We start from the raw sequence: 15,957 nt of genomic DNA, 5'->3' as shown, positions 1-15,957 counted from the left end.
AAACAGTTTAGATTTGTTGAACAACTCTTCTCACGTATGGATTCTCGTTAGATTCACCAAACTATTTAGTAGTGCTATCGTTAGACTCACACTACACTATAAACAGATTAAGTTAAAAAGTAAGACCTGAATTTTGTAACTATGACTTAATCTTTTATGTAAGTGAAGCTTCTTTTAGGTTTCTTAAAAGGTAACTTGACACTGATTACCCTAGTCACCTGGATCCGGTTTTCGTTCGCCAGATCAACTAGATTAACCTAATAAAACACATGTTCAGTTGAGCCAAATTATTAATTAACCATCCCCTGCTCGGTTACAAGTCAAGAGACCACAATAATTATAGACCGATTAATGTTTCGCAAACCAAATTAAATAACCCTAAGGCCTCGACGTCAGTTCGACCTAACCAAGTTAATAAAACCGGTTTGTATATGAAAACTAATAACATTTATCTGACTCAATAATCATGGATCTGCGATAAGCATAGAAACAGTTCAACAATCTAATATAGAAAACTAACACGGCATGATCACATTATCCAAACAGATGCAAACCTACTTAGCTACTCATGTCAAGATAATTAGACCTAACAATTATTATAATAAATAAATTCATCATAACAATTGCTAAATAAATAGTCTTGCAACAAAGTATGCTAATAATAATGAAAGTACTAATAATAAAAGAAAGAGATCAAACTAAAGAGATGAACAATTGGTGATGCCGGATTACTGCTGGTCACGTTAGCCGCTGTGACTTACGCACACGCCACCACCGAACACTCTCCTAGCAATTGATGAACCTCCTCATTATTAATTGCAGCCGAATAGTTGAATTGAAATATGAATTGATTGATTGTTTGTGCTTGATCTTCTAGATGATATGGAGATGTTAAGAGGGTTTAGATCTGGTGGAAATACCCTAAAAACGGCCCCCTAGTCGACTGGAGGAAGCAAGCTACGGCCCTAGGGTTTTAGAGGGGTATTTATAGGTTTTCGGATAAAACCTAGCTGAACTGGCTGACCAGCGGCGCTGGTGGCTGGGCCTGATGGGCCAACGGCGCTGGTTGTCACCAGCGGCGCTGGGATGCTTGAGGGAGCGGCGCTGGATTTCTCCAACGGCGCTAGTAGATGACTGGCCAGCGGCGCTGGTGGCTCCTGCTGCACCTCCCGCGTCTTCGTTCAGCTCCGAATCGTTTCCTTGTGTCTTGTAATCATCATAGGCTTCCCTCCTGAGTTACTTGATGCCATTTACCCTCTCTCGCATCTTCCGTAAACCTATATAAACATGCAATTCATTAAGTACCAAAAGTTCCGAAATATTAACTCATTTAGACATAGAAATGAAGCCTTTCAATAGGGGTTTTTATCACAATTTGGACGCTCATCAGGGGCACCTTTGACCGGAACTCAGGTACGGGTCACCGGGGGCACCATTGACCGGTGGTACGCTCGACCCGGGGAACTCGTCAATGGTGATATGTCAATTAGTCAATTTTGGTGATATGTCCATCCAGATCAATCCGAATGGATCATGGATCGATCCAAATATTTAAATGGATAAATGGAGCAATCCTTTGGATTGTTAAATGGATAAATGGAGCAATCCTTTGGATTGTTAAATGGATAAATGGATATTATTTTTGATCCAATAAGATCCTAACTGGCAAAATGTTGTACCTCGCCCACCTAATGCAAATATTGTTCGTTCTATGTGGCTCTTCAAACATAAACATAATGCAGATGGGTCTCTTAGTAGGTATAAGGCACGCCTGGTTGCCAATGGTCGTAGTCAACAACCCGAGATTGATTGTGACGAGACTTTTAGCCCGGTTGTCAAACCGGCCACCATCCGTACCGTTCTTAGCCTTGCAGTATCACATAATTGGCCTGTTCATCAACTTGATGTCAAAAATGCCTTTTTGAATGGTCAACTATCTAAGACAGTCTTCATGCACCAACCACCTGGGTTCAGTGATCCCACTCATCCCGGATATGTTTGTCGACTACAGAGGCTCTTTATGGACTTAAACAATCCCCTCGTGCATGGTTCCAAAAGTTTGTTGCATATGCTACTCGTGTTAGGTTTACTCACAGTCAGTGTGATACATAACTCTTTATTATTCGACGGGGCTCCGACTGTAACACCTCGAGCTAGGCTCGAAAAATCACCGAAAAGATATAACGTATGCAGGAAATTATCGTAGAATAAGTCTAAATGAATAATAGGGATTCGGTAAATCCAACCTCAGTATAAAGTATAAAATGCACAATCAAAATATGGCTATCGATCCTAAGCATAAAGTAAAGCAATGGGTGAATGAATCCTTGATCCACAAAAGTCTAAGCCCGAGTCCAACATAAGTATCTATCAAACTTCACGTCTAAGAATTTCTTGATTACCTGAAAAGTATACTAGACAAAGTCAACACTAGGTTGGTGAGTTCGTAATAATGGTTCGCAAGGAATCATTGTCAATAGTCACTATGTCAATCATGATAAGGTCATATGAAGTAAGGTAGTTACATATAATAGATGAGCACAAGTGGTGTACGTATCCAAGTCACGTATTGTATGTATGCATGTGCCATGATAAATGCCAATGTAGGCCAACCATATGTCACGTAAAGGGTTTGCATTGCGTGTAAAACGCATAGTTAAGTATACTTTGCGTGTAAAGCGCATAAATAGGTATACATTGCGTGTAAAGCACATAAATAAGTATACGTTGCGTGTAAAGCGCATAAATAAGTATACGTTGCGTGTAAAGGGCATAGATAAGTATCTGTTGCGTGTAAAGCGCATAAATAAGTATACGTTGCGTGTAAAGCGCATAGATAAGTATACGTTGCGTGTAAAGCGCATAGATAAGTATACGTTGCGTGTAAAGCGCATAAATAAGTATACGTTGCGTGTAAAGCGCGTACATATGTATACGTTGCGTGTAAAGCGCGTACATATGTATACGTTGCGTGTAAAGCGCGTACATATGTATATTTGTGTGTAAAGCGCGTACATATGTATAGTTGCGTGTAAAGGGCGTACATATGTATAGTTGCATGTAAAGCGTGTACATATGTATAGTTGCGTATAAAGCGCGTAAAGTCCCTCATCCCACAAATCATCCAAACCACAATGCACATACATTTCATACGACTTTACATTTAAGGAATCATTGATGCTTATATATAGGGTCACTCGCAGCCTTCCCACCACATCTCAAACTCATTAAATGTATCATCGTCTTCCATGTATGTACAACTATCCTAACCACATCTCATGATTATAAACAAATGTATAATCAACCAAATGACATATAAGTATATGATGCATAGTAAATATGTGTAATGAATGGCCACAAGTAGTGCCAATATCAAATCATGCATCATATGTACGTCCATGTCATAATGCATATCAAATGTATGTCAACCATGTCACTAAAGTACCAAATAGGGTGTGCTTGCGTGTAAACCGCTCCAATCATGTATAACAATGCGTATATGTTCATAACATCAAAATTAAGCCAAACCAATCCAAACATTCAACAAATCCATCAAACCGATAAACACACAATTCAAGCAATCAAACAAGTAGTAAGACAATCGTAACTCAAGCCAATCAACCAATCAATCAAACAATCAAGCACGTAAGTGTACACTTTTCAGCCCGAATCTCAATTGAGTAGGGAGTTACGGAACTCACCTGTGACAAGCAATAACAAGTTAAGATTCAAGCTATGAATGTCCAATGATCGTCAATTGTCCACAACTGAAACTTCAACAACGATCACAACCTACTTTACAACATCACATCATCACAAATGCATTCCAACAATGAGGTCTAACTTTCTATACTATGTCACAATCCGCAAAGGTATTTTAGAAGTGGTTTAGGGACGTTTAACTATAATTGAATAGTTTCGGTTAAATATGGTCTAATGACTTAACATCATAATTGGACATAAGAATCAAGATGTTTAAATTCGTGTTTTAACAAGTTATATGACCTTTATTTGATGATATAAGACTTCCCTAAAAGTTACAAGTTGATTGAATGTAAGACGAAACGGGAAGTGAAAAGTAGCCGATTAGTGCAGTAAAGCATGGCTCTTGTGCAGAGCAAAGGTCGTGCTCAGCCTCTCAGAGGTCGTGCTCTCACTGACGGGCACAAACCCCATTTTTTAATCCAAAACTTCAATTTGACCTCAAAATCGACTAGGGGAAGCTCCAAGACTCGAACTTAAGCGTAAATGGACATAACCCACCTCATAGTTTCATCTATAACACTTTTCAAGTATGAATTCGGCCAAGAATGACACATAAAACTCAAGAACCCTAACTTTGACCTAATTGCATTTTGACCCGATTTGTGACCCGAAAACGTTTATATTAGCCTAGAGACATGTTTGTATACATAAAATGGTGCTCAAGGGATGAAATTTACTTACTAAAAGTTCCTTTCAAGGTCAAATCCATTTTTGAACTATAAAAGATTTCTTGCACTTTAAATTCTAAATTTTTGATATGATGAAGAAATGATGATGATTCTTGTATAAATCTTGCTCAAACAACACTAATTGAAGAAGAAATTTAGAGATTGAGAGAGATGAGTATGTGTGTGTGTTCTTGGGTGTGTTTAGAGAGGAAGAATGAAAGAGGGAAATGAATGGATGAAGGAAAAGGATAAGGGAGGGTGGAAGAATTGGGTAGGAGGTTAGGATAAGGTTGGGTCATGGGTATGGGTTTAACCCATGGGTTGACCCGACCACATAACTAGTTAAATCAAACGTCTCCTCGAACCGTCTAGTATTGTATCGCCAAATAAGTGGTCAATCGACCCGTTAAGCTAGCGTATCATACGTCATTAAGCCTCAAAATGAACTTAGTTGTGTCGTTACTTAAATTCGTTAGCTAAATTGCACGTAATGTCAAGAGGTCAAAAGTCATGGATGTTACACCGACATTGCATACCTACTGTTATGTCGATGACATTGTATTGACTGCCTTTTCTACTACTTTGTTATCACGTATAATCTCATCTCTCCATAGTGAGTTTACTATGACCGACTTGGGCTCTCTTAATCATTTTTTAGGCATTGCAGTGACACGTGACTCCTGGGGTATGTTTTTGTCTCAAACACAATATGCTAGTGATCTACTCGCCAAAGCACACATGTTGAACTGTAACCTGTGTAAGATTCCTGTTGACTCTGATGGCAAGCTTGGACATGATGGCCCTCGTATATCAGATCCTACTCTATACCGAAGCCTAGCAGGGGGACTTCAGTACCTGACATTTACCCGTCCTGACTTGGCCTATGTTGTGCAACAGGTTTTCCTTTTCATGCATGACCCACGTGAGCCCCATCTTGCTGCCTTAAAACGTATTCTATGCTACGTTCGAGGCACCATTGACCATGGTCTTCAGCTCTATGTGTCTCCTACTACCCAGCTCACCGCTTATTCTGACACCGATTGGGATGGATGTCCATACACTCGTCAGTCCACATATGGCTTATGTATCTTTCTAGGGAGTAACCTTTTATCATGGTCCTCTAAGAGGCAGACCACAGTATCTGAATCCAGTGCTGAAGCTGAGTATCGCGGTGTTGCTAATGCGGTAGCGGAGACCTCTTGGCTTCGTAACTTATTGCGGGAGCTTCACACCCCCTGTACACCACCACTCTTGTTTACTATGATAATGTGAGTGCTGTTTACATGTCAGCTAATCCGGTGCAACATCAGTGGACTAAGCATATTGAGATTGACATTCATTTTGTTTGGGACAAAGTTGCAACAGGCCAGATTCGTGTTTTACATGTTCCCTCACGATACCAATACGCAAACATCTTTACCAAAGGGCTCCCAGCTCCCTTATTCACTGACTTCAGATCCAGTTTGAGTGTCGTCAACCTCCCGCTCAAAATGCGGGGGCATGTTAAGTGATATTATAGAGATGTACTATTAGTAGGATTGTGTGATTGTAGCCCAACCCATGTTTGTATATCAGCCCATTAATCTTGTAAACATCTATATAATGGTGTATAATGAGAATGCAAAGACACGCAAAATTCCATTACTCTTCAGTAATATGTTAATTTATATATTTCTAGTTCATCTCATAAAATTGAGGATTTAGATTTTTATGGTTGAAATAAGAAGGCCCTAGATATTTTGCTGTAGAAATTTTATAATAGTGTTAAAGTAATAAATGTTCTTATTAGCTATGTTTTTTGTTATCCCTACAGAGGTGTTTGACCATTTATATTATATTTTGTTGAGAATGATTTGTGAAATTGTGAAATTATTAGTAATGGAAACATACATATGATTGAAATGATATGAAAGTGATAACCGGGATTAGAAAGTGGATCGAGTCAAACGCCTTATTTGAGTCCGATTGTATGAGACAAGCTAGTAAGAACGGGAAGATAGAGTAGTAACTAAACGGACTATGAGTTTACGTGATAAGTACTTGTGAAGAGATTTTATATTTTGTAATTGTCATTTATCGTGACCAAACTGAGTATATTTTACAATAGGAAAAATCTATAAAAAAAATAATCTATTTACTCAAAATTCCTAATGAGAGAACCTATTTAGTTTTCATTTATTAAAAGAATCTCATTTCTAATTCTTTCCTAATAAAGATAATGTCGTTAATATTTAACATCAATCTTCCGTCAAATGCCCTGTCATTATGCCAGGTCATTAACAAACGCTTAGGTGGACGTTTGACTGAAAATGAAAACACACACTTATATATATACACACATAACCAGTCCTAAAATTTTGATTCCTTAAAATCGATCGATTCAATCAACAACTGATTATCATTTTATTTATTTTCCTGAAAATCAAATAACAGCAAGATCTGCAGATTCCTTCATCCATTTTCATTTTCATTTTTATATTCATTATCATTTTTATATTCGTAACATTAAAGTATCACCAAATTCAATTGTTACAACACAAATTTATCCATTGAGGTCAATTCAATTGGACAAAAACCCACCCCATATACATTCAATTAAAAATATACTTTTCTTAACAACAATTATATAATATATACATGTATATACAGATATATATAATCTATAGCATAGTGACTGTGGTAAGAGAAAGAAGGGTGACCGCGGTTGCCGGCAGTGTGGTGATGGGTTTTGTTAGAAACCGATAATAACCAAGAAAGAGTGGTGATGCGGGAATGTGGTGGCTCGTGGTGACCTGCTGGTGGCTCGATGTCGGAGTGGCGGCAGCAGTGCGGCATGGGGTGGCGGCAGAGGGGACGTCAGGTGGTGTTAGGGGTTGGGTGGATGTCCCTTGTTGCTTAGATGATGATGAAGATGATTTTCGTGGCGTTCTGGAGTGTACCCTGTTTTTTCGGCAAGTAGGGGGATTTTGACGGTTGCTGGTGGGATTTGTATTATCAGCAACAGACAAAGTGAATGGAGTCATGGACCATCTAATATTCTATTGCAATTCCTTATTACAAATACTTTATAATGAGGAATTAATACAATCTAAGGTGGATGTCTAGGTGGAATAAACGTATATAGATAATAGGGATAAGTATTTTGTAATGTAACAAACTTTGAACAAATGTTTATAGTAAGAAATAACTAAAATTGTGTATTGTATGTAAACAACTCGAAATAATGTTTATTGTATGTAAGAATTTCGTTTCAACCAATTAAAATCTGACAAGTGACACCTGTATATGGTTGTCACGTATGGATTCTTACATACAATAAACATTTTTTAAAGTTGTTTACATACAATACACAAATCTTTAGTTATTTCCTACTATAAACATTCGTCCAAAGTTTGTTACATTCCATGATACTTATCCCTAGATAGTATATATATGTATTTATATACTCACACAAACATCCACGTAAGCGATTTTTATTGACATGGCATGACATATCATTTAACGAAAAATCGGTGTTAAAAACTAACGACATTACCTTTATTAGGAAATAATTAGAAATAAGATTCTTTTAATAGACGAAAACTAAATAAGTTCCCCTTATTAGGAATTTTAAGTAAATAGATTACCTTTTTATGAATATTTCCCTTTACAATATATGCATTGTATTATGGTGAATTTTTTATTATATTTTTAAACCCCCTAATAATCTACCCTTACAAATATAGGAGTCGAATCTTAGTGGAATATCTCAAGGTCAAAGACCTTATCAATGGATCATTGGCTACAATCGTTGAGTGACAACTCATAAGTTTGTGGTGAATATGGATCCATATTTTACATTGTGAATAATTGTATCGTTATGTAGACTCTGTCGGCTTTAACATCTCTAGTCTATATCTATATCTATCTATAATTTATATTCTTTATCTTCTAATATAGTTATACTACCCGTTATACATCAATAATCCACACTACTTGGCGCCATCACCACCACCATCACCAATCGCCACTACGACCACACTGCCGTTTTCACCACCGGCATTGCGTCGGCACCCTTTTAGTACACATATATATACACACTATGGCCACACATATCTCACAACTACACTAGAGATGTTAAAGTCGACCAAATCTACATAACGATCCAACTTTTCACAATTGGATCCATATTCACCACAAAATGCTTTATAAGTAGTTATAGATTATAAATTATAGATATACTCACTAAACATTGTCTTACATTTATGGTAGGGTTGTCAATACTTAACCCAACCTAAAACCCGACCGGAAAGAAAGCGGGTTAGAATTATGTATTTTTGACCTGCTAGCCTGATTTTTTTTAATTTTTTTTTTGGGTTTAGGTGGGATTGTTGACCTTTAGGTTGACCCGCCAACCTGATAACTTTTTAATAAATTTAATTATATATAATATAGTATTTTATAAATTAAGTCCATAGTCTATATATTACTCCAGAGTCCATACTCCAAACCATAGTCCATAGTATACGGCCCATCCCCAGAATGATTTGCTGTGATATTATGATCAGACAATGCATCTTGGGATTAGTAGATGAGATAAATATAGGGGGATCGAAAATGATATTTCAGTCACTTCTTTTCTTTCTTCAGATTATTACATCTTGGATATATGTAGGATTCATATTTTTTTGGTAAGAGTTTTACTTTGGTTCAACTGCTATCGTTTTTGTTTAACGACATTTTTAGAGTTCTGATTAGCAAGGGACAGATTGCAAATACCACTTAAAACCAACCTATTTGACCCGTCAAGTCGTCAACCCTTCATGTATTAATCAGGTCACCACACGGGTTGGGTCGGGGTTGAAGTTTCTAACGTAAAACTTTTAGTGGGTTGGGTTAGGGTCAGATATCTTTTACGCGTCAACCCGAACCCAAACCTGTTGACAGCCCTATTTTTTTAATTGTTTATATTTTATAAGAAAATCAACCAAAAGAGACAAAAGTCAAGGTTGAGTATAGTAGAAGGTTATCAGCTAGAAAGTTGCCCCGTAGATGTTTCTTTTGAGGTAGCATTAGCCTTAGAATTTATGTTATTTTGAGGATTAGGTATCCCGCCGAGACATGTGCTCATGATACATAATTATGTACGCCCTTCTGTCATCAAATGGTCATTTTTTAATCAGATTGTAAACCTTTACCACTCAAGCTTATGGAAACTTGGTTAAAAGGTGGGGTAGTTTTTGAGGGGCTATAACTTTTCGTTTATATGGTTTTGGTAAAACAGAAAGTAGATGATGAAAAAACATGGTCATTGGTCTTTCATATGGTATAAGTTTTTAAGAAAACACAAATGTTGAAGTAGCAAAAGTGGGTCGCAAAAGCGCTCCTTGGTGCTGTTTGCTAAGCTTATAGCAGCTACAAATGGCTTTCTGCTGTTTTTGAGCGGCTGTAACTTTTGGTGTCATGTGTTTTGAGAAAAACTGATAGTATATAATGATAGTATGGTCGAATGTCTCTAAACGGATATAAGGTTGGATGAAAACGAAAGTGTCTAATTGGGTCAAATAATGGGAGTCACGGAACAGCCTATTCGGCTGATATCTGATCAACAGCTAGAAATGGTTTTTGGCAGATTTTAGAAGGCTGTAAATAAAGGTGTGTTGCATGATTAAAGTATGTTTGAAAGTCTTTGGAAAGGTTTTATATAGGTTTAGAAGGTCTAGAAGTGGTTACAAATTCTTCAGTCTTAACTCTTAAGTGCCAATCTCGTAGCCACTGTTCCAAGTCTGTGAGTTAATATTTCTTTACATGAGGAGTCAATTTCATTGGTCAACTAGTTTGTAATATGGGTTTACAGCAATGTTTGAAATCAGTTAAAAATTCGTTTTGATAAATTTGTTTATTCCATAATGTGTGTCAACCATAGTTATCGACTCGGTATTTTTTACTCGAATCGAAATCTGATTTTTTAACTCGTGAATCGAAACGTGACTCGAATGGTAAGAGTCAGGATATTTAATAATATACTCGTATAATTTTTTATCGTTGAAATATAATATTGTACTAGATTTTAGACCCGTGTCATATACACGGGTGTACTTGGTTCCAAAAATTAGATTATTTGAAGAGGTTAAGAATATTCAAGATAAAAAGTCTTATTATTTGAAAAGGAAAAAATCCTAGAAACAATCGTGAAAGATATTAAAAAAAAACATGTAAGATGTTAAGAACCTAATTAAAAGTAAATGCATTCAAGAGTTTGAACGTTAGAAGGTTGTATCCTTCTTCATCTTTTGCAACACTTCTTTGTAGACGACATTTGTTGTGGTGTTTTTCGGCTTCCCATCTTTGTCGCATATCAGCACCTTAGGTCCCTTTTTCGAGTTAACCCGAGAGATCGCAACTTACAACTGTCCGTGCGTGAAGACTGGACGTTGTAGATACAGACCAACGATCGATAAAGATTGTCCTTGACTTTTGTTGATTGTCATTGTGAAAGAAACGACCAAAGGGAACTGTCTTAGATGAAACCTGAACGGTATTCTTTTATCTGATGGTATTAGCTTCATTCTGGGGATGTAAGTTTTGTACCCAATGTTGTTGCCAGATATTACTTCTGCTTCAATCACATGCTTTCCTAATCTTGTTATCCTCAATCTCGTCCCATTGCATAACCCGTTAGATTGGTCTATATTGCGAAGTAACATCACGGGCACGACTTCCTTTAGTACCAGTTTGTGATAGGGTATCCTGAAACTTTGAACCCATTTAGGATTTCTGGCGCGTACAAAGCTTGTTCAAACTCGTCAATGAACTCTGACTGGCAAACACTGTCTGAGCTGAAGTAAGTATGCTCGTCTGCTTTTATCTTCGATAGTACGTATTCATTGATCGAATCGACCTTTTCATTTGTAGGTACCAAAATTGCCTTGTCTTCAAAGTATCCCTTGTCATTAAGATGTTCTGCAATCGAAGGAAAAATAGCTGACACAATAGACTCAGACATGATTTTTTCCAGATTTAATCAACATGTCATTGGGTATCTCAATTTCTGTAGCTTCGTCGTTGTTGCCTCCTGTCGTCCCTTCGCCAACTGTCAATATCCATTCTACAAATTTTTTTATTTCCTCTTTGTCTTGATTGTTATTTTTTATCGTTGAAATATAGTATGGTATTGATATATTACGCTAAATATAGTAAACATTATTGAAATAAAACTAGATTTAAAAGCATATTATGTTTAAAAAAATTTTAAAAATAAAAAATTAATTTGTGACTCGTGACTCGGAACACGACTCGGACCGACTCGCAAACAAAACACGAGTCATTCTACGAGTCAGGAGCAAAAACGAGTCATCCGCCGATTCGTCTCGTTTTCATCTGATTTTGACTTGACTCATACGAGTTTGACAACTATGTTGTCAACTATGTTTTTTTTTTTTTGAAAGGCATATTGTTTTTTTTTTTAACAAATAGGCTTACTTCATTGCTCCAAAGAAAAAATAGTAGATACAAAGTACAATAAAAAAACATCAAGCCAGAAGCTAGATGTATACACCCACGTTACATAAAATTACACTACAATTACATTAGGTCCACCTATACACCAATCTCCCAAATAGAACCCGTCCATACCAGCTCAATACTTGAAAGGCATGTGTCCACTAATTTAAATCGCTGGATTGTTAATTTGGTCCTAATATTGTTAATTCGTGAATTATGGATTTTTGAATTACATGTTGCTGGTATCAAGTTATCAACTAATTTGGGGAACTCAAGACAACATATATATGGTAGTGATAAATCTAGAATTATCTAGTCATCTATAATAAATGTACATATTATACTGCACAATGTATAACTATATAAAACATATATTGTTGTGAATAGATTTATACTCCCCATATATATCCATTTGTTTTGTTTATTCCGGTCAGTACTTTCCTATATTAATATATAAGTTTGTTCATTGCTCAAATTATTGGAACGATGTTTGTGTATGTTATAAGTCGAATATAGTTTTGTTTTGTGTCAAGTTCGTAAGCTAAATTTTAAGGGAGATAATATTGGTACCATTTATTTTGAATAATCTACCAAAGCTATATTAAATACTTGTATAGTATGTTATAAATCTTGTAAAGCTTGGTACGTAAATTCATCAAAATCTTGGGTACGATTTTGAGCTTCAATATCTTAAGGGTTCAGTTTGTTTTAAATATATAGTGGATGGTTGAGGGGTTAAGGTTGTAACTCTGTAAAACGGTTGTTAGTTTGTGATAGCTGTTAGGAGTCGGTTAGCTTGGCGCTTACGAGTGATATGAATGTAATCAACAATCTAATGCGAGGCTTATGCTTGATTTGATGAACAATTATCTTAACTTCTCTCATATACATATTTTTCACTTATCAATAACTGATTGAAAGGGACCCAATATATAAATCAGCAACTTGTTCCTGCCCTGTTTTATGTTTCTGTCAGGTCCTTGCATCTTTAATATGAACAAGTCAGTTATGAGACAAACGAGTGAGTGAGTGAGTTGGGACGTTGGGTCACAACGGAATATAAGATCAAAATGGTTAAAGCCTTTAGACCCGGGCCATTGTTCTGCAGCTATATATATCATGATTATCTATATATTGGTAATTACAAGTATAACACACTCGGGTAAGAATGAAATTAAGCATACCATCAAAATTGTAGTTTATTTAAGTGTATAACCATTAGCAAGAATAATCAAATATCCAGGCCACTGCATAATGTAGTTATTTGAATGCTTATCATAATAGAAACTAATTTAAACATATATGCATATATATTCAATAAGCAAGCTATTTCACACACATTGTAGTAGACTGATCACATCGTTAACTTTTCAGCCCTTGAAGAGATTTTCGCCCTCAGAGGATTCTTCATGACGATGGTGAACTCAACCTTCTCAGAAAGATCAACATTATTATAGCCATCAGGAACACTCCATTTGAAATACCAAATCAAATTAGCAACAAAACATTCCAAGAGAAGCAGGGCCAAATCCAAGCCGGGACATCTCCTTCTTCCTGCACCAAAAGGCATCATCTTAATCCCTTTACTTCCACTTATGTCAAACGCACCATTACTTCCATTGTTCGCCATAAACCTCTCTGGCTTGAACTCCATAGGATCATCCCAGACCTTTGGATCTAACCCCATCTCCCCCACCATGAAATTTACAATTGCACCTTTTGGAAACACGTATCCATTCACCTCCACCTCCTTCATGACCCTATGAGGCAGCACAAAATGGCTCGGTGGGTGTCTTCTTAACCCTTCTAAAACTATAGCCTTCAAATACAACATCTTATTTAAGTCATCCTCATTTATAACCGGTTCTTCCTCTCCCGTTGGTGATGGTCCAACGACTCCAACAATTTCGTCATACAACTTGCTTTGGATCTCAGGATGCTTAACAAGATTCGCCATAATCCATTGTAACGCAGTAGAGGTGTTATCTGTCCCAGCATCAAGAATCTCACTACACATACTAGCAATCTCTTTATGTGTCAGCTTTCCACTGTTTTTGTTACCGCTTTCTCCTTCAGGAAGCTGCAAATTCACAAGTGTATCAACATACGCCACAATATTCTCTTCTCGAGATTCAGTAACTGACTTAATCCGTGCTTCAATGAGTGGAAGCAATAGTTGTTCTTGATCATTCCTCATTTGCAATAACTCCTTCCATCTATTCCTAAACAAAATCTTCGTTAACCTAGGAAAGACACCCAGAATATTCAACCGGCCTGACCCAACTAGCAACAAAAATCTACGTTGTGCGCTTGCAATCTCATTAATCCTAGTCTCATCAAACTTTTCACCAAAACACATAGAAACCAACAAAGAATACATCGCATACGTAAAATGTTCGATTACCTTAGTCCCACCAGCTTCATCATGTTCATGTTTTCTTAACCTATTAATCAAGATATGAAGCACCCACTTTCGAGCCCATGTATACGACTTCACACGTGAAGGGTGAAGGACCTCAGACGCAAGGTTACGTCTAAGGAGCCTCCATGTTAGGCCATAAGAAGAAGACGATATATTACGCACTGCAAACCTTTTGGGGCGGTCGGAAAAGACCGCCCCTTTCTGGATAAGGATTTGGTGGGCTATTTCATGCTCGCCCACATATATGGAAGGACGAGAACCAATGAAGAGAGTGATCACCGGTCCGTACTTCGCTTTAAGTTTTTTTAGAATTGGTCCAAAAGCTGAAAGTGAGTTGGTTAAAAGAATAAAGTTTGATGAAAGTAAAGATGGACCTGGTGGTAGCTTCTTGTTGTGGCTCTTGGAGAACAAAAGTGGCTTGATTATGGCTGCTATGCAAAATGCTAAGATGATGAACCAAGGTTCCATGGTGGTGATCGAATGATAAAACAAAGTGAGTGGTGGCATGATATATATAAATATAATATATAATATATAATATAATATTTGTAGATTGCTATTCATGATACAATAAAATTTATTCATCTATAATAAAGTACAAAAATTTATTACTCAGTGTAGTACTATATCGTGCATGAATTGTTGTAAATAGGGATGACAACGGGCCGGGTATGGTCCGGGTTTTAGTAATCCCGGACCCAGACCCGACGGGTCCCCATTTACCAACTAACCATCGGGTGACGGGTTTTCCCGCGGGTAATAGGGGATTCGTTAACATGCTAATCAAACCATGTACGACTGGAACTTTTACACTCCTGAAGAAACATAAAGTCATGGCATTCATTGAGGTTTGACATCTCTACAAGAATTTATGAAGTATAAATATAAGATATTGTATGTCTTTGTTTTTGTGATCCATGAACTATCATACAACAATTATAGCTAAGTTTCTGTTAGGTTTATTAACAATTTATGAAGTATAAATATAAGATATTGTATGTCTTTGTTTTTGTGATCCATGAACTATCATACAACAATTATAGCTAAGTTTCTGTTAGGTTTATTAACAATTACCATATTTACTTGGAATATTTTTTACAAATGACACATTTTTGACATGTATACATATTACATAATTATTATATTTATAGTTTCCAATATTTATCTAATATAAACGGAGCTGGTATATGGATTCGAGTCTGGTTTCGGGTATACGAGCCAGGTATGCGGGTTTTCATTTAAACCCGTCCCCGGACCCGGTGTAATATCCTATAAAATCTAAAACAATTTAAATTTGATAAAATGTAAAACAAATAATTTGATAGATATAAATTAACCTAAGTTTAATATAATTTTAGTTATCCTAAGTTGTTATAAAATAAAAGTTAATAGGCATCTTAATCGGTTATGGTTCATGTTACATATCACTAGTTGTTATGAATGTTAGGTGTATTGTATCGACTTTTAAGTAGAATTAAAATACATGGCTTTTCATATCCTCAAATTTACGGTTAAGGATGGAACGTAATAGATAAAAGGCTAGACCATATATGAGAAGCTAAAAACAATCCTCATATACAACACACAATAATAATACTAATTATCCTACTACTAAACAAG

The 15,957-nt window shown here is 36.5% G+C and overlaps 1 protein-coding gene and 1 pseudogene across 1 annotated transcript; one reads left to right on the top strand and one right to left on the bottom strand.

The window, feature by feature from the left end:
• The first annotated feature begins 4,943 nt into the window (after positions 1 to 4,943).
• LOC122597296 lies at positions 4,944 to 12,112 on the top strand (annotated as a pseudogene).
• A 1,047-nt stretch (positions 12,113 to 13,159) lies between these two features.
• On the bottom strand, positions 13,160 to 14,808 carry LOC122598566 (cytochrome P450 89A2-like). The gene has a single exon (XM_043771160.1). The coding sequence runs from the start codon at positions 14,803 to 14,805 to the stop codon at positions 13,270 to 13,272; it is 1,536 nt and encodes a 511-aa protein (XP_043627095.1). The 5' UTR covers positions 14,806 to 14,808; the 3' UTR covers positions 13,160 to 13,269.
• Between the last annotated feature and the right edge of the window lie 1,149 nt (positions 14,809 to 15,957).

Source organism: Erigeron canadensis, chromosome 4 (genome assembly GCF_010389155.1).
Source record: "Erigeron canadensis isolate Cc75 chromosome 4, C_canadensis_v1, whole genome shotgun sequence".
Classification (NCBI taxonomy): Eukaryota; Viridiplantae; Streptophyta; class Magnoliopsida; order Asterales; family Asteraceae; genus Erigeron; species Erigeron canadensis.
Note: the sequence above shows the minus strand (reverse complement) of the source record. Positions and strands in the feature narration are given on the sequence as shown.

Bases quoted from the DNA above. Each gene is read 5' to 3' on its own strand.
- LOC122598566 (XM_043771160.1), bottom strand. From the start codon at position 14,805: ATGGAACCTTGGTTCATCATCTTAGCATTTTGCATAGCAGCCATAATC.